Raw genomic sequence first — 23,937 nt, forward strand, 5'->3', positions numbered from 1 at the left:
TTTCCTTTCAATCACTGCAGGTACTGAGAGAATTTCCAGGGAATTGCTAGTTCTTGCTTTCTCCCTCTTCCCCTTCTTGCTCCCTTCCGAACACTTCTCCCATCACCAGATTACACAACTCCTTGTGCCTGTGGCAAGTTTCCCCTGAGCTAGTGTTCATTCTCTTACCCAATTAGTTCCAGATTTTCTCTCTCACTTTTATTTTCCCTATGTACACTAGAAGAAGCAATTTGAGTGTATTTCCTGGTTAGTTGAATAAAAGCCTGGGTATTCTGAGCTCCTAAACTTTCATTTCCATGTCTCCAAATGTTTGATGAAGGTAATTCGACTGGAGAATTCCCCACACATGCTCCAGCCTGGATGTACTTACACATTTTTAAACCCTCCTCTGTGCCTGGTAATCAAAGCAAAGGGATAATCACATTGTACAGCATTGTAGAAAAGGTGCTTTGTGTGTTTGGTAAGAGGCCAAGATGAGAACGGGAGTAAATAAACATGACCAGGAAGCAAAAGTCTTCTAATCTTTTTGGGTGATATGGCCTCTCTGTGGGAAGGAAGACACCTATGTTCCCAGATGCTGTTGGGGATAATCTCGGAGGCTGTGGGCTAGGAGGTCACCACAAGTGGGAACACACTTGGATACTGTGGGCCCTCCCAGATTAAGGAGTGAAGAAGCCTGTACAGAGGTTCCCTCCTTCCTCTTTACCTCCCTAGACATCTCCAGCTAGATACCCTGAAATGATTGGGTTCTGTGGAGACAGTCACTTGGACAAACACCTGGTTTCTAAGTGATCCTTTTTATGAACAAGCCCTTTAGTTTTCAGCCTCACCACGAATGCTTCTCCTTCTCAGGGCTGTATCCATCAGCCATCCTAGCCAGCAGCCCTAGGGAACCACCAGCATGAAGCCAGGTAACTTGAGGAGGGAGGGTGGGTGTGCCTGACACCACTAGGTGTCCTCTCTAAATGCACAATTTCTGCAGGGCTGTGGACCCATCCAGGCCCAAAGACAGTCAACATCTTGGAGGTAGGGAATGGGGATACTAGGGCTCTGACCTCAGAGGTAGGGGCTGGCTGATGCTCCCTGAGGAGAGCCTGAAGCCCAGGAGTCTCCTCCCAAGGTTAACAGGGGACCCCCAGGCGGCTTCACCCAGGGACAGTGCCAGCTACTGCACTTCCCTGGGCCACAGCATTGGGCTTTATCCAGATCAATCAAGTAGTGAAGTGAGAGCCCTGGCCCGAGGGGGCAGCCAGGACACCCCCTTGTGAGCCAAGAGTCTCTGGGGAGCCCTGTTCCAGGCCTGGAGACTGGCTTGCAGGGGGATCCCCACAAGGGGGCGGAGGAAAACCCTGGAGGGCCGCAGGAGGAGGCGAGGTGGGTAGCTGGGAGAGTGCAGCTAAGCGCACTCGAGGTGCCCCCTTTCTGGGCAGAAGGTGGGTAGGAGGCTGAAGAGACCTTGGGATGAATCCATCTTCCTGGTGATCCGCCTTTCGGGCGACCAGTGTTTCCTGAGGGGGGTGGGGGGACTCTCCTTCGCCGCCTTTTTTCCCGTGGCACCAAACGACTTAAGGCTTGCGCACGGGGCTCCCTCCTCAGCTCAGTCTCCTCCCCACACGCCCCCTCGGCTCGACGATAGCCAGCGCGGGGCTACGTCTCCGCACTGCCCCCCGCCCGCGCCTGAGTCCCTGCACGTTGCAGGCTGCGGGGAGCTGCGCCCTTCGTGCTCCCGCTTCGCCCAATGCTCCCGGCGTGCTCCGACCCGGCTCGGGCCCGGCTCTCCGCGCGCTGACCATGGAGTAAGCAAGCGGCACCGTCAAGCGCTCCTGCAGCCGGCGAGGCAGGAGCCTGCCCGGTTGACCTCGCCAGCCGGCGGAGTTGGCCAGCGGCAGGGCCTCCTCCCGCCGGTCCGTCCCTGCTCCTCCTCCTAGGCCGCCGCCGCCCCCGCCTCCCGGCCACCCCTGCCGCCCCCGCCTCGCCGCCGCCCGAGGCCGAGCGCGGACGCCAAGCGTGGGAGCCATGGCGCGCGAGGAGGAGAGGGACCCCGAACGCCGGGAGGCGGCGGCGCGGGCCCGAGGCGAAGAGGAGGAGGAGGAAGAGGAGGAGGGAGAGGAGGGACTGAGCGATAGCAACGACGGAGATCAAGACCAGAAGAAGACCGGCAGGGGCGAGGAGGAGGAAAAGGAGGCTGCAGCGGCGGCCAGGCGGGAGCGCAGCGAGAACGCGCGGCTGCAGAGTGCAGGGCTGCCTCCTGCTTCGGTCCCTGCAGCGGCTGCCCACGACCGGAGCGGCTGCCGCTCTCTTGGGCCGCTGCCCTGCCTCCGGAGGATGCCGTCGCCCGAGGAGGAGGATCGAGAGCGTCGCCGGAGTCGCCGGAGGGACCTTCTGCTGAGCCAGCTCTGCTTTCTGGCCTTGGTGGCGCTACTGCTCTGGTCGCTCTCGAGCATGCAAGAACATAATGGTGAGTGCTCGCTGCCTGCCCTGAGTGGGCGCTGCGGCTCCAGCAGCCGGGGGCACGCTGGGCTGGGCACAGGGCGAGCAGGCTGGGCCAGCGGACGCAGATGCCGGGCACGGGCACGAGGACTCCCGCTGCCCCTCTGTGTGGCTCAGGTGGAGGGGGCCTTGAAGGCAAGCACTGCGCACGAAGTAGTTAGCAAGCTGGGGTGCTTGACTGGCCCTGGGAACCCTTACCTGTACCTTTTGGAGGGACTTACCCACAAGCTGGAGAGACTGTTTGGGGTGGCTGTGGGGACTGTTACCCTAAGCAAGTACACCAATAAAGTTGACCTGGTAAGATTCCTTACCTGTGCAGGTAACCACCTGTATACTCTTTGGGTTGAGGGCATGAAGGGAGCTAATTGACCGGTGAACCCAGTTCCCAAGTGTTCTCCATATAGGTGGAAAGCTCTATATCTGCCTTTCCAAAACAGATGCTGGGAACTTTAAATAGGAAAAAAGTGTTGGCCACCTGGCTAGCGTTTAGGAATGGACTTGTTCCTTTTAACTAAGCAGTCACTGGGAAGACTGATCCCTTTTGTGGACTTGCAGTTCTGAAATAAATAGTTTGGACTGGACTGCCCATCACTCTGCACTCTGCTTTCATGGTGCCCTGCAGTGTGGGTCCACCCTCTAACCCACAACTTTTGTTTTATCTTTGTCCTTGGCCTTTCTTGAGCTGAAATAGATCTTGTGGAGAAATGTGCTCAAAACAGTTGTCCACTGAAAACAATTTGGATCCTGGGGTGCAGCTGTCTAAAAAACAGAGGAAAGACTTGGAAGAGTAACTGCTGTAAAATGGTTTTATATCCCAGCCGTTCAAGTGGCATGTTTCCTGGGAAAATAGTCATATAAATAGTTGTGAGAAAAAGCAGTTACAAATATGTGCTTTGGTGTTAAGATAGACGTAGCTTTAATACAAGGTGTTAGGTGCACAATAAATGCATTTGGTTAGTGATGGTAAAATATTTCAAAGGTGCCATCAATTAAGGGTTCTTCCCCAAACTGGCTGGTCTCCTGCTTTGTGGGGAAAGCAGATGGTCCATCTTGGTTCAGGTTAGCAGACCTGTTGACAGACTTCATCATATATGGTAATATGAGAGTCTGTTCTGGTCTTCAGTGAAGCTGTTAAGACTCCACAGCTCTCCGTATTGCTCCCGAATCGCAGATTTGTCTGGCAATGGGGACTGACATCAGGAAGGAGATTGTGCTGGTTGAGGGAAGTGGACCCCTCTCCAAGGGCAGAGTCAGACTAGTCAATTCTCACCAAGATAGTTTTTATGAACTGCCTTTTCATTCCCCTTTCAGTCTCAATTTCTATGAGTGCAAAGCCCGTCTGTACTTTGTGCCACCACTGGAAAGGGCCATTCCAAGTCAATTACATGTCGGCCATTTTTCTTGCATGTCGGGGCTCTGTGAGTTTCCACCACTTTCCAGAAGAGAAAAGACATTTTTCAGGATGGAGAATGTGACCATACAATTAAGGCCAACAGTGGCAGGGGGCTGCCCGTGCCCCAAGAAAGCTGGGATGTTCCAAGGGAGGGAGTGTCAGACACTCTGTAAACTGGAAACGTAGTGACTAGAATGTCATTTTGAAATGGTTTCCCTAGCAGTGACATTTATGCTCGAGTGCCAGTGATTCAGAATTAGTTTCATAGCACAGCCCTTTTCCCCCTTCCTTCTCTTGATCTCTCTTTCTTCTTCCTACCATTCACATTCTCTTTCCCTCATCCACTCCCTCCCATATATGTGGGGCATCAGAAGACCCTTACCCTAGTACCTGAAAATAACAGAGAAAAACCAACTGTGTGAAGGGGAATGCCATCCAACCTCCATTTATTTCTTCCAGATGACATGCTACTCGTAATTGTGTCAAATCACCTTCTTTTTCTATTATATATTGATAATTTCATTATGTGATGCACAGCAATATTTTGTAGCAAGGCACTGGTCTTTTGAGATAATTTTAAAGATATTAATTAGTGTGTGTGAGTCTGCAAGTGATTATTTTGCTTGGGAGGTTGTCATTCAACATACTTACGCATTTGAGTAATGAGTATTACCCTGGAAACTTGCGGCTACTCTACTTAAGGGTCCTTTCAGTATGGGGAAAAAAGTTTGGAATTCAGCTTTGTTATAAAGAGGCTGTGACTTAGAGGCTGAATGACATGCCTAGGGTTGGACGTTAATTGATGAGTTGACCTGGTTCTTTGACCCCGCCTCTGCTCCTGGTATCCATACCACCACCTGGGTGCAGCTTTATAATATTTATGTAACCACATAGAAGGTACCTTCATAAGGATCAGAGGTAGTATTTTTATTTATTCACCTTAAAAGCCATGCAGTAATTAAGTGTAACTTTTCAAAACTCTCTTTTCTAACAGATACTGACTTTTTTTTTTAAATAAAAAGGACAGTTATTTACTAAACCAAAATAGAGGTGTGTGGCAGTTATGTTATATAATATTGTATAATATATATAGAATCTGAGATCCTGTTCTTGACTTTTACCAAACTAAGTATAGATTCTTTTCTGCTGAGATGAAACAGGAGCATTGTTAAATTTAGGTTGAAAGGGTTAGTACTGGAATCAAGAAAAATGTTAATTCTCACAACAACAAAGGAATAATAATAATTGGATTTGGGGGGCTCTTAAAAGGCAGTTACTATGCTAAGTACACTTTATAGGCATGGCCTTATTTAATCTGCAAATACTCTTTGCAGATATTTGAGCCTTCAGCAGCGGAGAAAGAAAGAGCCCTGGGTGCCCTATTTAGTTGCTGCTGATGAAGATCTCATCTTTGATCTCTGTTTTCAAAGCCAATTAAAATAAATTGTCAGATTTGCTAACAAGTGTTTTCTTTTTTATTTATTTATTGCAGTGAGGATTGATTATTTTTGTATTTTTTGAGTGTTTTAAAGTGTTTAATTATTCTTGGAAGTAAGGAACCTGATCATCTTTTTCCAGAAGTGGTGTGGATAAAGCCCAGGGGTTCTAACTCAGGAGTAATCATTCCCCAAAGAAGGTTCCTGAGAGTTGAATAGTGAATAAGAAAAATATATTATATATATAATACTTTTACATACACATAGATACATACTTTGACATACTTTCTCTCCCGGTTATTATTGCTGCGTAACAAACCACCCCAAATGTAGTAGTTATAAAACAATTATTTTATTTTTTTGCTCATGGCTAACTTTGGCTCAGGAATTTAGACAGCATAGTGAGGTGTGGCTTTTCTCTGCCCCATTATGTGGATCCTCAGCTGGAAAGATTGAATGGCTAGGTGACTTGACAGCTGAGTCTGCACTCATCTGGCAATATCACTCCCTTGTCTGGGGTTAATGCCACCTGTTGGCTGGACCCTCAGTTGGGGTGTCAGCCAGAAACTTACATGTAGCCTCTCCACGTGCCTTGGTTTGAACTTTCTCAGAGCATGGAAGCTGGGTTCTAAGATAAGGTAGAAGTGCATGTCTTAGCGTCAGAATTCACATGGTATCACTTTCCTGTTGGTCAAGGCAGTGAGAGATGTCAGCCCAAGTTTAAGAAGATAGATACCATTACTTACTCAATGGAGGGGTGTCAGGGTACATTGTAAGGAGAGCACGTGCAATAAGAGATATTGGTGTGGCTGACTTTGGAAAACCAGGTATTCAAAAGGATTATAACTTAGGAATAATTTTAGGTATTTCCCAAGATGGTAAATGGTGAGTAATAAATGCACTTCCACCATATTCTCTTGGAACATAAGTGTGTATGTCATTTTTTAAATACCTTGCAATCATGAAACATTGCTACTCATCTAACTAGTGTGGGACCCAGAGGTGGAAAGAGGGCTGCAGTGGAGTTTTATTGTGAATATCAGTTGCAGATCTGAGAGCCCATCTTTAGCTTTGTGGTTTCCCATTCTCAGAGGATCATGACTGTGATCTTTCAGTCCCGCACTTACAGGGAGGTGTTGCCGGATTCTCCAGTTTTATCTCCCCTTTCCATGCTTCAACACTCCAGCCTTTCTTCTGCTTTTCAAAAGGGTGACACGTCTTCGGTCCCAAGCCCTCTAGCACATGCTGGTCCCACTGCCACCACGGCTGCCAGTTAATCCTTTATCCTTCATTTCCTGGCCCAAGATCTTCCTGACCAGACTAGGTCCCCCAGTTTGCTTTCTGAGTCTACTCTATTTTTTCTTCATAATATTTATCACAATTATGTATTTCTGTTAGCAATTATGTATTTCTTTGGTTATGATTTGAGTAACATCTCCTCTTCACCAGATTCTAAGCTCTGGAGTCAGGGACACTGTGAATTTGCCTCACCTTTGTCCCCTCTACCACCCAGCCCATAGTAGCTGCTCAGAAAATACTTGTTAAGTAAAGAAGCTCTTCTGATTTTCATACTATAGCTCCATGTGTTAGGAGTGCACTGACTGGCACACACTTTATTTTCATGATTTATAATTCTTCCCCCAATCCAGCAAATTTGATGTTTTTACTCATTTTTCATGGGCTAAAACTGAATTGCAGAAAGGTGAGTGTGAGTGCCTTGTCCAATGTCTCTTCATTAAGTGACAAGATTTGAACCCAAGCCCACCTTCGTCAGAGCTGCTGCCACTGTACCGCTAGCCTGGGCTTAGGAGGACATGAATAGAAAATGGGAATCACACTGCCTTTTTCAGTCAACCAGAGAGTAAAGGAGTAACAGAAGGTTGCTTTCATAGAAGCAGTATTTTAGAAACATTGCTTTTCAACCTTTTCTATTTTCTGCCTAAACATATATAGATGTGTGTCTTTCCTCCTGGCTTTTCTTAGCTGCTCATCAACCCAGATTTTTCTCAGAAATTTCCTTCACTTGAAAGCCTCCAGTCCTTGTGGGAAGATTTTTTTACCCTAGAGAGTTGGCAAAGCCAAAAGAATTGCAAAACCAGCCATTTGTTGAGAATTCCAAGGCCTGGTGGAAGTTGGCTGATAGGATAGGATTTTGACAACTCTATTTTTCTTTAAGGAGATTTCTTTTCCCTGAGCAAAATAATGGGGGGGGGCACGGGTAATACTACGTCAACTTTTATAATGGGGAAACTGAGATATGAGGAGTTCAGACAGTATCCCTGAAGTCACACAACAAATGGATGATTCAGGTGGGAAGGTAATTCTAGTTTTTCTGGCCTTTTCCTGCCTTCAGTTCCTGTCAAACTTGTTTGGCAATGATTTTTGTTTATCATTTGCAGTGGTTTGAAACATGGGTTATTCTGTAGGGTTTAGAATTTGAAGTATTAAAGATTTAAGTGGAAGAAGATTTTCTATGAGTGAAGTGGTGATGGGCACCCTCCAGGCAGTTTTAATCACTGAGTCATGATTTCTCAGACTTGGGTGAGATCTCCCAGACTCTCCCATATAGCTGGACCTCTCATAGGATCTGCCTGCCATTCTCTCCTCACTCTCTTACATCTTACAGTAGGGAATGGTGATTCTCCTCATGCCTGGGAGTCCTGGGGGCTTCACTATCCTTCATTGGTTTTCCCAACCCTGCTTCCACCTTTTCAAATGGTTCCTTTATGAAACTCTTTTCAGTGGCTCATCTTGAGTGGGTTCTGTCTGGACCTCACTGGTATAAAATACAGGGACCTTTGTTCATTCATTCAATAAACACCTGGGGCTTTTTGCTAGTTCTGGAGGTGACAGCAGCGGCAGAGATGAACACCCAGAATATCGTACTCATGACGCTCAGGCTTTAGTGGGAAGAGGAACATTGAGCGACTTATTTTCAAGGACTGTGAGAGATACAAATGAGAAATACAGCATGGTGTAGAAGCGGTGTTGGTGGTCAGGAGAAGCTTGGTAAAGAATTAGGACAAAAAGGCAAACTCATAGAAAAATGGGCAAAAGATACAGGCAGGCAATTTACAAAAAAGCAGTTGCAAATGGCCAATAGACACAAGTAGAATATCCTCACTGTTAATAGTAATCAGGGAAATCTACATTTTAAAATTATGAAATACCACTTTTCATTATCAGATTAGCATAACTGAAAACATGAAAATATCAAGTGCTGACAAAGGTGCAGAAGAGACAGCATCTCTCATATACTGTGGACGGGCTTGTAAGTTGGTATCCAAATCCATGGGAGATAACAGCATGATCAGGTTTTAGGCACAGAGTTTAAATGAAGCCTTGACCTTTTAATGAGATTGATGTGTAGAGGGTGGGGATATGGGATTAGAATGGCAATATGTAGATATTTGAGACTGTCAAAATCAATACAAGGTGTTTATTTAAATCATGAAATCTAACCATTGTTCCTTTCTTGTCACTTTATTTCTAGGAGGTGGTGAACAAATAAAGTAAGTTTTCTGTGACCTAGTTTGGGGGAATTTTACGTTGACAGCTTTATGTTTTCTCTCTCGTTTTTCCTTTTCAGCATCGTTTGACCTTAAGTAGGGTCATTTCCACCGTAGTGAGGTGGTCAACTGCAGAATTGGAGTGTGTGTAGGATGGGAAATAACATGTTGTTTCATTGAGTAGGACTTTGAGGTAAGAGCAAAGTGGGTAAGGTAGGGCATGGGTGACAAGGAGAAACAGGGTGCCATAAGTTGATGCCAAGAAGTCAATAGTATCATGTTTTAGTGAAAATGTAAAGCATTCAGTTTTGGAATTTTGACTTTGATTGCTGGCAGGACATCTAGGTGGAATATGAGCCATGATTTTAAGCAGTTGCAGCCATGAATAATCTGTGAGTAGTATACATGGGGGTGAAAATTGTATCTTTGGTTAGCTCTGTGGGTCTTAACATCTTTTTTGCACATTGTGATCACCCCGGGTTATAACTTTAAACCTTACTCTTGTCGGAGTCCTCCCCCACCCCCTGAGATTCTGATGCCCAGGGATATAGCCTGGGCATTGAGATTTGCTGGGCATTGAGATTTGTTTTAAAGTGAGGCAGACGACCAAGACTGGCACCACTGAGTTATACCAGTGATCATTGTTTACCTTATCATAAAAACGTTGGTGGTCTTTGTAGCTGAGCTGGGAAATACACTGGGCTTAACTTTTCTGTTCTGAACATGAGTTAATATTGGTCTGCTTAGTTTTCTAAGACTTTACCACTCATTAAAGTCCAAACTTTCCTCTAGTCTCCTTCATCTCCTCTTCACATAGACTATACCCTTAGGTACTCTGTCCAGCTCTACTTCTGAAGAAATCTAGTCTGGAGAGGTCGCTTGCTAATTCTGCTGCCCAGCTTCTCCATTGAGCCCTCCCTCCAGCGTCTTCTGCATGTTTTCCCCCAGCTTTCCCTGTGTTGAAAGCTCCGTTTCCTGAAACTCATGTATTTGTCTTTCTTGGTTTCGTGATGTACATTTTTGAAGATCACACATTATGCACTAAAGGTGCTTCCTAAAATGGGGGTTTAGAAATAACAAAACAAAGGTTTGAGGTGTTGTGGGTTTGAAAGTATATTCATGCTATCCTTACACTTAGACTACAGTTAGGCTGGGTCAAGAATTTCAGTTAGAACACATTTTTTTCCCTCAGAATTTTGAAGGTATAGTTCTGTCTTCTAGCTCCCAGTGTGACCTTGCCTCTGAGAAGTCTGATGCTGTTCCGGTTTTAATTTTTTTGAATGAAATCTGTTTTTCCTTCTGAGGGTATGTGTGCTCTTTGCTTTGTTCATGATGTTCACTCATATCATGTTTATGACTGGTGTGGTTGTTTTCATGCATTTTCTTGGCCACTCACCTGGTTCTTTTAATATGGAAGTTTATGTTATTCAGATCTGTGAACTTGTCTTTTATGATTCTCTTCATTTTAAGTTCTCTCTTCTCTCTTTCTGGATTGTCTATTATTTGGATGTTTGACTTCCTGGGTTGATTTTATTTTATTATCTCCTCTATCCTATTCTTTTCTCATCCTTTTGCTCAAATTTATGTAGATTTTCTTAATCATATCTTCTAGTTCTTATACTGAGCTTTTATTTTCTGAAATAAATATATATATTTATTTTCAAGAGCTCTGTTTCCTTTGGAAGTTATTTTTGGTAGCATCCTGTTCTGCTTCAACGAAACAGTATCATCTCTTATAGCCCTAAGTTATTAATAGTGTCTTTGAAGTTTTCCTTTCTCTTTATAGAGTCTGTTTCTCCAAGTTGCTGTTGTCTATTTGCTTTGTTTTGATTTTCATATGACATGCTTTCTTTGAATGTCAAGTGATCCTTGGTGTGTACTCATATTTACGTGAGGCCATTAAAAGGATGATTGGGAACTGCAAAGAGGAGGGTCTATTGATTGTGTTTCTGTAAGGTGAGCTGACTGGGTCATGTCACTGGGAAATCCTCGGTGTCTCTAGTTTTAGTTATTTATCAAGGAAGGGCTGATCCAGACAAGGGTCACCCTGTGTCCTATCTTGAGGGAAAAGACCTGGTTACTTCTGGGAACCCAATGGGAGAAGAAGCTGGGGTGGGGTGAGGATTTGTTCAACAGAAACACTCTCCTAGACTCAAGACCTTGTCTTAAAGACAACGATGGGTATGAAAGAGCTGAAAATAAAATTTTTTTGTTGTTATTAATCCTTACCTGAGAATATTTTTTCCCATTGAGAGAGTGGGCAGGAGGGAGGGAAGGGGAGAGCAAAAAAGATCAATGTAAGAAAGACACATCAATTGGGTGCTTCCCACATATGCCCCATTGGGGCAAGGGATCGAACCTGTAACCCAGGTATGTGCTCTTGACCGGAAATCAAACCTACAACACTTCAGTGTGTGGACCAACTCCCTAACCACTTAGCAACACCAGTCAGGGCTGAATAATTTATTTTGATACATTGCAGGACCATCCTTAAGTCTTCTTTCCCCCCTCCCTTCCTGTCTTCCTTCCTCCTCTCTCTTTTTTAGCTCCTATACACGTGAAACAGGTAAGAGTTATTGCCTCCTGGGAGGGCTAATGATCAGGAGTAGGGAGAAGGCCATTTTTCACCATATCCTTCTTTTAAACTGAAATTTGTTTTCAGCTAATTGTGGATTCATATGCAGTTGTAAGAAATAATACAGAGTGATTCCTTGTGGGTTTTCTCCAGTTTCCTCCAATGGTAACATTTTGCAAAACTCTAGTATAATATAACCAGGGTAGTGACATTCATACAATCCACTAATCTTATTCAGATTTCCCCAGTTATATTTGTAGTTGTGTGTGTGTGTGTGTGTGTGTGTGTGTATTAAGTTCTATACAAAATTTTTACTTATGTAGGTTCTCAAAACCACCACAGTCAAAATATTGGACAGATCCAACATCACAAGGATATCTTGTGTTGCCTATTAATAACCACACGTTCCCCATATACTATTTTGTACAAGAGGAATTGTCAATTTAAGTAACTCCTATCACCTATTTCAAATTAAGTTAATTTAAAAATTGTACCTTCAAGAATTAAGTAAAATTCCACCACCAATAATGCTGCTCTACACAAAAGACGGCTTATAAGTTGGCAGCAGGGAGATGAGTGTAGGTCAGTCTACATTAGTGCATTGGGACGTGGAGAGCGTTCTCATTCACTGTGGTTTCATTGCTTTCAGGTATGGTGACCTGAGCTAAGTGCGAGATAAAGGTCATGCGTGGCTAATGAACAGTTTCTCTAATGAATAATTTGTTTTCTGGTCATTTGCACAGTATTTCTGAATGAATACTCCATGAAAATAGTTTTTTCAAGTCATTTGTTCATTTAAGCAGTTTAGCCATGCTCCTTGCACTATTACTTTCACTATGATTCATTTCCTAGAGCAGCGATTTTCAACCAGTGGGCCACAAAAATTTTTAAAACGTGCAATACCTGACTATCTAGTTAGGGCCATTGACATATTTTCTCTTAGATTGTCAAATAACCGAATGACAACAGCCAGCACAATAATAGCTGCCTAGTGTGAATGAATCAAAACTACACCTATTTTATTTTTTTGTCAGATTGGCAAAAGAATATGTTTTTTGGTGTGCTGCAGAATTTTAGTAGTTAGTTTACATGTGCCATGAAATGAAAAAGGTTAAAAATTGCCATCCTAGAGTACTAGAGATAGAGGAGATGTGGGGACAATTGTATCTTAACATCTGATCCTATGTTTAAGGAAACTGATGTGAGCCCGGCCTGTGTGGCCCAGGGGTTGAGCATCTACCCATGCACCAGGAACAGCTGATTGATGTTTCCCTCAGTGATGTTTCCATCATCGTTGATGTTTCTATCTCTTTCCCTCTCCCTTCTTCTCTTTGAAATCAATAAAACATTTTTTTAAAAAAAGAAACTGATGTCAAAGATAATTTAATTGGGTTTAGAACCCAGGTTTTCTGGCAGTAAATACTTAAGGGGGGAAAAAAAAAACAAAGTAAGGTTAGAAATATATTTAATGCAAACTGTCAGTGAAATTACTTAAATTCTGAAATGTTTTTGAAGAGCTGGAATCTTGCTTGGAATGATTATGTGGCGTGGTCACTAAATGGGGAAAATTAGGGGAATTTCTGGGTGAGCTTTTGCTTGTAGAAAATGAAAGATTTGTTTATTCAGAAATATAGCTTTTAGGATACTCTTAGTTTGCCTTAGGAGAAAACTAACACTGTTGACATACCTTCTACCTGGGCAGTCACGTCACATAAAAGAAGAATGATTGGTCATTTTAAAAATGAGTACCCATTAATTTTTCTTGTGAGGGGCCTTTGCATTTACAAGATTTGAATTTTTTAAATCCCTAGTGTTGCAATTTTAGTCTGCGATCTGAACATCACTTCCAAAGAAAGCAAAGTTTCCTAGGACCTTAATAACCCAGGGTTTGGAAACCTCGTGGAATAACCTCTGAGTGGGATTTCATAGTTTGTGTTGGGGTATATACAGAAAGAAAACTCACTGCACCTACTTTATTTTATTTTTTAAATCCTCACCCTAGGATATTTTTTTTATTTATCTTCAGATAGAGTGGGAGGGAGGGAGAGAGAGAGAAACATTGATGTGAGAGTGACACATTGACTGGTTGCCTCCTGCACAACCCTGACCAGGGCTGCGGATAAACCGCGACCGAGGTACGTGCCCTTGAATGGAATCAAACCAGTGACCCATTGGTTTATAGGCCAATGCTCTAACCACTGAGCAAAACTGGCCAGGGTACACTGCACCTACTTTAAATAAACCTGGACGTGAGGACAGGCCAATTCCAATATTTTCCAACATTGTGGTATATTTTTTCCTTATGTGCTTTAAAATTGATATATGTAATGTCTGGTATCCTGTTTTTAAAGTATTTTAAAATTAATACAGTAAAATTGACTGAAAAGATACAGAATAGAAATCACTCTGTTGTGCCCCCCCCCCCCCCGCGCAAATCCCTGGAACTATCCCTTTGTAATCACACCCTCTGCCATCCCTAACCCCTGATTTGTTCTCTGTCACTATAGTTTTGTATTTTTGAGACTGTCATACAAATGGAATCCTATAGTATGTACTATATTGATATTGACTGTTTCATTCAATATAAGGCCTCTCTGATTTATCTACGTTTTGCATGTATCAATTCATTCCTTTAGATGGCTAAGTAGCATTCTATTATATAGTTATACAACAGCTTATATATCCATTTACCTATTGAAAGACATTTGAGTTGTTTTTAGTTTTGGTAGTTATGAATAAAACTGCCATAAACATTCAGATCCAGGGTTTTCTTGTATTTGTTGTTGCCTTATTGCACTGGCTAAGATTTCTAGTACAGTGTTGACTTTGAGTGGACATCATTCCTTTGTCTCTGATCTTAGAGGGAAAACCTTCAATCCTTTCCCATTAATTATGGTGTTTGCGGTAAGATTTTTATACATGCCCTTTATCAAGTTCAAGAAGTTTCCTTTTAGTCCTAGTTTGCTGAGAATTTTTATCAGATGGATATTGAAGTTTGGCATATGCTTTTCCTCCATCAATTGATATGATCTCATATTTTTTCTTCTTTGGATGGTTAACATGGTGGATTATATAGATTGATTTTCAAATATAGAATCAGCCTTGCATATCCTGGTTGATCATGGAGTGTTTTTCACTTGCTGTTTTCCTGGATCTGAATTGATCATATTTTGTTGAAGATTTGTGCATCTGTGGTTGCCCAGCATATTGTTCATAGTTTTCTTTTCTTGTGCTATCTTTGCCTGGTTTTGCTGGCCCCATAAAATGAGTTAGGAAGTATTCCCTTCTATTTTCTGGAAGAGACTGTGTATAATTGGTGGATTCTGCTTTTTAATTTATTATAAATATTTCTCTATGGCATAAAAATTAAAAAATAATGTCTATATAATAATAGCATGTATTATAATTATAATTTTATTTTTTTAGTATTATAGCAAGTGGCATTTATTGAGCATGTAGCTTGCTTTAGGTAATGTTCTAAGCACTTTACCTGTATTACTCTGTTAGTCCCCACAACATGTGATGGAGTAGGTACCATTATTATCTCCATTTTATCTTAAAAAAAATGAGACACAAACAGTTTAAGTAACTTGCTAAAGCTCACAACATTTTTACAGAGCAAAGTAGAACTCAGGCTGTTTGATTCCAGAACCCATGAACTTAAGTATTACACTGTATTCTCTGATCATACCCAGATTTATTTATGACTCCATTTGTGATAATTAGGTATTTTCAATGTCCTCACTATGATGAATGTCCTTATATTGAAGTATTTGATAATCTCTGACATTTTCTTTGGTGTGGATTACTAGATATGCTAATTTGGTGTCAGAGTGAATGCCCGTTGTGACCACTAATACACACTGCTCTGTAACTTTCCAGGACTCTCAACAAACTAGAGAGTCCAACAGCAATGTTTGAGAGTGCTCAACTGAGTGTTCACTGCCATGATCGAATGACTGTGATTATTTTATATATTTTAAATTCAATTTGATTGCAGAGAGATGGTATCTCAGTGCGTTAATTTGCCTTTCTTTTTATTGGTGAAGCTGATACATTTAAAAAATGTTTATTGGATGAATTTGGCAAAGTAGCAGGATACAAAATTAACGTCAAGAAATCAATGGTATTCTTATACACCAATGATGAACTCACAGAGAAACTAAGAAAACAATCCCATTTACCATTGCGGCAAAAAAATTAAGATACCTAGGAATAAACTTAACCAAAGAAATAAAGGACCTATTTGCAGAAAACTACAGTTCATTGAAAAAAGAAATAGAGCAAGATATAAAAAAGTGAAAGCACATACCCTGTTCATGGATTGGGAGAATTAACATCATTAAAATGTCCATATTACCCAAAGCAATCTATAGATTCAATGCAATCCCCATCAAAATACCAGCAGCATACTTCACAGAATTAGAACAATTACTTCAAAAGTTCATATGAAACCAAAAAAAGGCCTCGAATAGCCACAGCGATCTTGAAAAGGAAGAACAAAAAGGATCACAATACCAGATTTCAGGTTATACTACAAAGCCACTATAATCAAAACAGCCTGGTACTGGCACAAGAACAGGTATATAGACCAGTGGAACAGAATAGAGAACCCAGAAATGGACCCAAGGCAATATGCTCAATTAATATTTGACAAAGGTGGCAAAAGCATACAGTGGAGTAAGGACAGCCTCTTTAATAAATGGTGCTGGGAAAATTGGACAGCTACTTGCAGAAAAATGAAACTAGACCATCAACTTACACCCTACACCAGAATAAACTCAAAATGGATAAAAGACTTAAATGTAACTCATGAATCCATAAAAATCCTAGAAGAGACTGTGGGCAACAAAATTTCAGACATCATACGCAGCAGAATTTTTACTGACACATCACCTAAGGCAATAGAAACAAAGGAGAAAAATGAACACATGGGACTACATCAAACTCAAAAGCTTCTGCACAGTGAAAGATACAATCATCAAAACGGAAAGTCTACCCACTGTATGGGAGAGCATAATTGCCAATGATATATCAGATAAGGGGTTAATTTCCAATACATATAGAGTGCTCATACAACTCCACAAAAGGAAGACAAAGAATCCAATTAAAAAATGGGCAGAGGAACTAAATAGACACCTCTCCAAACAGGACATACAAATGGCTAAGAAACATATGAAGAAATGCTCATCATCACTAATCATCAGAGAGATGCAAATCAAAACAACAATGAGGTATCACCTCACACCTCTCAGAATGGCCACCATCAACAAATCATCAAACAACAAGTGTTGGCGAGGATGTGGAGAAAAGGGGACTCTAGTGCACTGCTGGTGGGAATGCAGACTGGTGCAGCCACTATGGAAAACAATATGGTGTCACCTCAAAAAATTAAAAATTGATCTTCCATTTGACCCAGTGATCCCACTTCTAGGAATATACCCTAAGAAGCATAAAACACCAATCAGAAAGAATATATGTACCCCCATCTTTGTAGCAGCACTATTTACAATCGCTAAGATCTGGAAACAGCCCAAGTGTCCATCAGTAGACGAATGGATAAAAAAGCAGTGGTACATATACACAATGGAGTACTATGCAGCGGTAAGAAAGAAAGATCTCGTATCCTTTGAAACTACATGGAGGGACCTGGAAAGTATCATCCTAAGTGAAACAAGCCAAACAGAGAAAGACAAGTTTCATATGGTCTCACTTATTTGTGGGATATAATGAACATAACAGTTTGGGGAATGGGGTAGTCCCAGAGACGCGGAAGCGGGGTACAGACTGACAATCCCCTAAAGAGGGGGGAGGTGGGGGAGGGATGAACCACAGAACTTATATGCATGTATGCATGAACAGTGGACATGGACAACAATCTGGGGAAGGGGCAGGGAGGGAGGGGGAGGGGGGAATCAGTGGGGGAAAAAGGAGAAACAGCTCTAACGAAAATTAATCAATAAAAAAAAAATAAAAAAAATGTTTATTGGTCATTCATATTTCTTTACTTGTGATAAAAATGTCTTCATTTTTTTTTTCTAATGGGACAATGTTTTTATTAATGATTTGTAAGAGCTGTATTCTATATATACACATTTTATCCTAGTTCAGAAGTTTTTTTTTTTTTTTTAATATGGCTTACAGAAGATATTTATTTCTATCTAGTCAGTGCAAATAAAACTATATTTCTTTTCCCTTGTATTTTCTAATTGTTATATTCTTAGATCCAGGATCTCAATCATATATTAATTCCATATAATCCTTCAAGTCTTTTCCCTGTTTTATGGTTTAATTTTTAAAAAATTAACTCTTATTTGGAACTTATTTTAGGATACAGTAAAGATTTAACTTAGATTAACAGGTTTAATAGTTATATTATTTATTTAAGAATCTTTCCTTGCCTGGCTGGTGTGGCTTAGTGGATTGAGCATCGTCCCATGGGCTGAGAGGTCTCAGTTCAATTCTTGGTCAGGGCACATACCTGGATTACGGGCTCAATACCCAGTAGGGGTTGTGCAGGGAGGCAGCTGATCAATGTTTCTCTCTCACATTCATACTTCTGTCTCTCTCTTCCTCTCTCTCTAAAAAAGTAAATAAAAACATATTATTTTTAAAAAGAATCTTTCCTTTACCTAGACATTTGTGGTACCACTTTATTTCATGCCTGTTCTCTTATGTACAAAAGCAGTTTTCTGATGTCTATTTTGTTGTACTTACCCATTAATTAATTATTATAGTTTATTAGAATGTTAATTGTCTGATAGAGAAAGACTCCTCTTGTTCGGGGGACAAACACTATTTGCTTTTATCATTCGTTTAACCTTTCAAGTAAACCTTTGAATCACTGTCAAATTTTGCCCTAATGCCTCTGGGTTTTGACAAATCTATAAGTAATTTATGGAAAAAACAGCATTTTACAACATTGAATCTTCTCATTCATAGTGTTGCTGCTCCATGTGATCCAGGGTTTAAAAAAATCAGTCAAGGTTCATGATTATTTTTCTATCTCTCTTTTATATTTGTTTGTGAAAGAGGTTAACTTATTACTTTATAAAGATTAAGGCATTATTTCTATTCTTTATTATTAGTCTTCATTATTCCTATTGTTTCATTCTTTATACAATCCTTTAATGTTTTTTTTATATATATATTAATTAATTAATTAATTTTTTTGTTACAGATATTTCTCCTTTTTTACCCCAGTGGCACCCCCCTCCCTACCCCACCCCTGCCCTGTCCCCGGCTTAGTTGTCCATGTCCATTGGTCATGCATACATGCATATAAGTTCTGTGGTTTATCTCTTCCCACCCCCCCCGACCCCCTCTTTTGAGGGATGTCAGTTTGTGGCCTACTTCCATGTTTCTGGGTCTACCGTATTCCTCAGACTGTTATGTTCATTATATTCCATATATAAGTGAGATCATGTGGTATTTGTCTTTTTTCTGCTTGGCTTATTTCACTTAGGATAATACTTTCCAGGTCCCTCCATGTCATCTCAAAGGATAAGACATCTTTCTTTCTTACCGCTGCATAGTACTCCATTGTGTATATGTACCACCGCTTTTTTATCCATTCGTCTACTGATGGACACTTGGGCTGTTTCCAGATCTTAGCGATTGTAAATAGTGCTGCTATGAACATCGGGGTACATATATTCTTCCTGATTGGTGTTTCAGGTTTCTTAGGATATATTCCTAGAAGCAGGATCACTGGGTCAAATGGAAGTTCAATTTTTAATTTTTTGAGGTAACATATTGTTTTTCATAGTGGCAGCACCAGTCTGCATTCCCACCAGCAGTGTATTAGAGTCCCCTTTTCTCCACACCCTTGCCAACACTTGTTGTTAGATGATTTGTTGATGGCAGCCATTCTGAGAGGTGTGAGGTGATACCTCATTGCTGTTTTAATTTGCATCTCTCTGATGATTAGTGATGTTGAGCATTTCTTCATATGTCTCTTGGCCATTTGTATGTCCTGTTTGGAGAGGTGTCTATTCAGCTCCTCTGCCCATTTTTTAATTGGGTTCTTTGTCTTCCGTTTGTTGAGTTGTATGAGCACTCTATATATTTTGGAAATTAACCCCTTATCCGATACATCATTGGCAATGATGTTCTCCCATACAGTGGGTTGCCTTTCCATTTTGATGATTGTTTCTTTTGCTGTGCAGAAGCTTTTGAGTTTGATGTAGTCCCATGTGTTCATTTTTTCCTTTGTTTCTGTTGCCTTAGGTGATGTATCCGTGAAAATTCTGCTGTGTATGATGTCCAAAATTTTGTTGCCTACATTTTCTTCTAGAATTTTTATGGATTCACGGGTCACATTTAAGTTTTTTATCCATTTTGAGTTTATTTTTGTGTATGGTGTAAGTTGATGGTCTAGTTTCATTTTTTTTTTTTTTGCATGTAGCTGTCCAGTTTTCCCAACACCATTTATTAAAGAGGCTGTCTTTACTCCACTGTATGCTCTTGGCACCTTTGTCAAATATTAATTGAGCATATTGCCTTGGGTCCATTTCTGGGTTTTTAGTTCTGTTCCACTGGTCTATATGCCTGTTCTTGTGCCAGTAGCAGGCTGTTTTGATTACAGTTGCTTTTTAGTATAACCTGATATCTGGTATTGTGATCCCACCTACTTTGTCCTTCTTTTTCAAAATTGTTGTGGCTATTCGGGAACTGTTTTTGGTAAAATTTATTCTAGGTTGTATTATTTATACTTTATTCTTAAGTTTTAAATTGTATAAATAATTATTATACAAACCAATATCTTGTATTTTCAAATAATTTGCTATTATTGGGAATTTCAAAATTCAGGCTGTAGTTGAATAGCTTTTTACTGTTGGCTGTTTAAGTTGGCTACTGTCATTATGTCACGGAAGTGTTCCTTTAGTTCTAGTTTTCTGAGTATTTTTTTTTTTAAATCAGCCATGCATGTTGTGTAAATAAATATTTTGAGATGCTGTTGATGTAAACCCTAGATATATTTTTCTCTAAATATGACATTGAATTTAATTTGTTTGTATTTTCAATATAACTTTTATTTTTGTATTCATGACAGATATTGACATATAGCTGCTTTGCCAGGTTTTGATATTAGCATTACACTAATTTTACAAAACAAATCAGTGATTTACATGTTCTTCTTTGTTTTAGAGTATTTTATGAGGCATGGAAATGATCTGTAACTTTAAATTCAAAAGAACACTTATAGTACTTCTTGGCCTATATTCTTGCAGATAATTTTGGACAAAGTTTTCAATATCTTCCATTGCTACTTTTCTGTGTAGGTAATTTGTTTTCCCATGGATATGTCGATTTCATTAAGGTTTTTAAAATGAACAAAAATATGCATTGCATTTTAAAATTTTAACTTGTATAATTGTGATTATGTAACACTTTTCTCATTAATAACTTATGTGTTTTCCTTGTTTCCTGGGTCAGATTTTACTGTATTGAGTTTATTTTATTTTATTATTTATTATTTTTGTGTATCTTGACCAATTTTCCTTTTCTCCCTATTTTCTGAGTCATCAATTAAAATTTTAATAGTTTTTCAAAATCTTCTCTTAATTACCTTGTTTTATTTTCTAATATCTTGAATTAAATGCTTTATATATTCTTATTCTTTCTTGCTAATGATGCATTTGTCTTTAAGGGCTGCTTTAGACTCTCCTTATAAATTTTACAGTGTCATTTAATCATCATAGTATCTTTCTAATAGTATAGTAACTGTAGTTGTATATTTTTTGTGCAGATAATTATTTAGGAGAATGATTTTTAAATTTCTAAGTTGTCAGTTTGCTTTTATGTGTATATTTTGAATTGCCAATTTCTAATTTTCTTTCATTTTGTCCAGATAATATGACTTTTGATTGTGTTTTATCATTTGTTTAGATTGTTTCTCTTGGAACGTGTTTGTAATTTAGATAGCTATTTGTCTATCCTCTTTTTCACCATTTCCCTTTTTTTAACATTTCCTCTTCATTCTGTAAGAGTCTCTACATTGTTTTCTTTCCTTAGTGATTTGATTTTCAGTACTTTGGATCTGCTCTACTGCCTTTTTTCAGATTTAGGTTTTGTTCATGCATTTCTGTTTTTTTAACCATTTCATACCTTGTCCATCTCCATATTAGCTAGCTCCCATTGTAATCTTAGCCTTTCTGTCCTTTTAACACTTTTCTTCTTATAGCCCACATTCTCTTCTATCATTGAGATCACAAAATAGATTCTTTCTAAACTTTACTTCTATTTGTTATACTAAGTTATTTATGGAAGTATTATATTCTTCTGTTTTATGCTACAGAGAATTTTCAGTTTTTTTGAGTTATCCACCTTTGAAAGAGAACATCCAGGTCTGGGTGTGCCTGTTGTGGGGGAGGAAGAAACTTTCCTCTATCCGTCTAGGTTCTTTCGGCTGAGACACCATATACATGAGAGATTTAAGGACAGAAAATTGAACTGAGATACACATATGACCTTCTGAGCCTGAGATGAGGTAAGGTGCCTTGGGGCTTCAGAGGGGAGGAAGGTCATTGTAGGATGATAAGAAGAGCAGATGTTCAGTAATTAATAGTTTTCCCTGCCTTATGGATAAGTCATAAAAAGTTATTTCTGGTAACAATTCTTATTATGGGCAAGGCTCCTAATTTGAATTCTTTAAGGAAAAGTAAAAGCTTCGCTCATGAGTCTGAAAGGTCTTGATTGCCTTCAGCTCAAAATAACTCTCATGCCAGAGTGGTACATTTTGGGGGGGACTGTTCTGAACCCCTTTACTGTGAGCAGACTGTCTTGTCCCTCCAGAGTACTCACCTTGCTACTTCATGTCAGGTTACTGTTAAATAGCACATCTTCAGTTCAAGGTTTAGTTGTTGTTCATGGTTCTTGGCCAAATTCTGTTTATGTTGCGTTTTCTAGGGTGACTTAGATGGACTGAGAGTGGATCTCCTGCTCCTGCTGCCTGGTAGTTTGAACACTTACATGGAGCTTTATTATTATAAATTTGATCATTTCATAGTTCTTCCTAGACCTTAAAGACAGTATATCAAAAGCTACTACCCCAATTTGTATCCTTCCCATCTCTCTTTTTTTCTGTTATTCTCCAGAAGGAAATATACCTCCATCCATCCACATTTCCAGGAATTGGGCTCTCTGAATGGAGGGATATAGAGAGACATATCACAGCGTGGGAATGCCCTTGAAAGCAGTTCCTTTCAGCAGCATATTTCCGAGAGAGAGATTCATACCTGGGGATCAGTGTGCTCTTTCATGGTCCACATCCCATTCTTGTGTTTCATGGGGTCGTCCACACAGCCTCTTTTTGTGTATTTCTCTATTTCTTTGTATGGGAATGCAGGAAAGGGTGAATCACACACCACTGGGTAATTACCTGTGTCCCAGGATGCCTGTTCAGATTTCAGCTTGAAATATTTAGTTTGTTACCAAGAAGAAGAAATTTAATTCATAGATAAAGAAATTCAGGAACAGCTAAATCTACCTAATATTAAATAACTGGTCATTGTGTTCACACAGGTTTACACCTCTTTCACATATTTTTACCTCACTTGATTATCCCCACAGAACCATGAATCAGGTATTATTATCCTCAGAAAGTGACTTTCCCAGAGTCTCAGGTAGACTGTGCTAAAACAGTCTCTGAGGAGAGAGATTACCAAACATTTCCTGTCAGGGTGTTCAACAAGAAGCGACCCCAGTGTGGTGCAGAGTGACACCCCCACCCCCGAAGTGTCCATGTTCTAATTCCTGCAACCTGGGAATCTGTTATATTACATGGCAAGAAGGAATTGTTATGGTTGCCGGTCAGCTGACTCTGTGATGGGGAGATTATCCTGGATTGTCCAGGTGGGTTCATTGGAATCACAGGGGTCTTAAATAAGGAGGAGGCAGGAGGGCCAGAGTCAGGGGAAGTTATATGATGACAGAATCAGAGATCAGGGTGATAGGATTGCTAGCTTTGAATATGGAAGAGGGCCACAAGCCAAGGAGTGTGGGCAGCCTCTAAGATCTGGAAAAGGCAAGAAACAGATTTCCCCTTGGAGCTTCTAGAAGGAAAGGAGCCCTACTGACACTTTGAATTTAGCCCAGTATGAATCCTGTTGGCCATCTGATTATTAGAACTGTAAGATTTGGAGCTTTCAAGCCACTAAGATTGTGATAACTTATTACAGTAACATAGAAAACTAATACACTCAGCATATCAAATAGTGACCATGGTCTGATTCTGGAAAACAGAACAGGAAGGCCTGGGGTGATAGACTCTGCACATACCGCTCAGGCATTTCTGTGAGGAGTTACCATGCTCTAGTTTGATGTGCTTTATATTCATTTCCTCATTGTGTTGCTGTTACCCCATTCCAGGGCGAATGTCAGCTCCCGGAGCAGGAACTTCATCTGTTGTGTTCACTGCCTTATGCCCAGTGCCTGGAATGGAGGAAAAACTCCATAAATGTGTGTTGGATTGTTACTTTCTGCCCAGATGACATTGTACCAAATAAATGGAACCTAATTTGCATCCTAGAT

At 40.5% G+C, this 23,937-nt stretch overlaps 1 protein-coding gene across 3 annotated transcripts in view; it reads left to right on the forward strand.

Moving 5' to 3' along the window:
* The first annotated feature begins 2,075 nt into the window (after nucleotides 1-2,075).
* The window catches only part of SLC24A3 (solute carrier family 24 member 3), a 558,214-nt gene continuing 536,352 nt past the window's right edge, over nucleotides 2,076-23,937 (forward strand). The window contains exon 1 of one of the 3 annotated variants that reach the window (XM_036245873.1): nucleotides 2,076-2,458. In XM_036245873.1, coding sequence (XP_036101766.1) covers nucleotides 2,326-2,458 — 133 coding nt within the window. In that variant the 5' untranslated portion in view covers nucleotides 2,076-2,325. Of the gene's footprint in view, nucleotides 2,459-8,810; nucleotides 8,832-8,861; nucleotides 9,022-23,937 lie in introns of those variants that run through there. The other 2 variants (XM_036245875.1, XM_036245874.1) reach the window with 2 other exon arrangements.

The sequence above is a fragment of the Molossus molossus genome, unplaced genomic scaffold, assembly GCF_014108415.1.
Source record: "Molossus molossus isolate mMolMol1 unplaced genomic scaffold, mMolMol1.p scaffold_m16_p_6, whole genome shotgun sequence".
Classification (NCBI taxonomy): domain Eukaryota; kingdom Metazoa; phylum Chordata; class Mammalia; order Chiroptera; family Molossidae; genus Molossus; species Molossus molossus.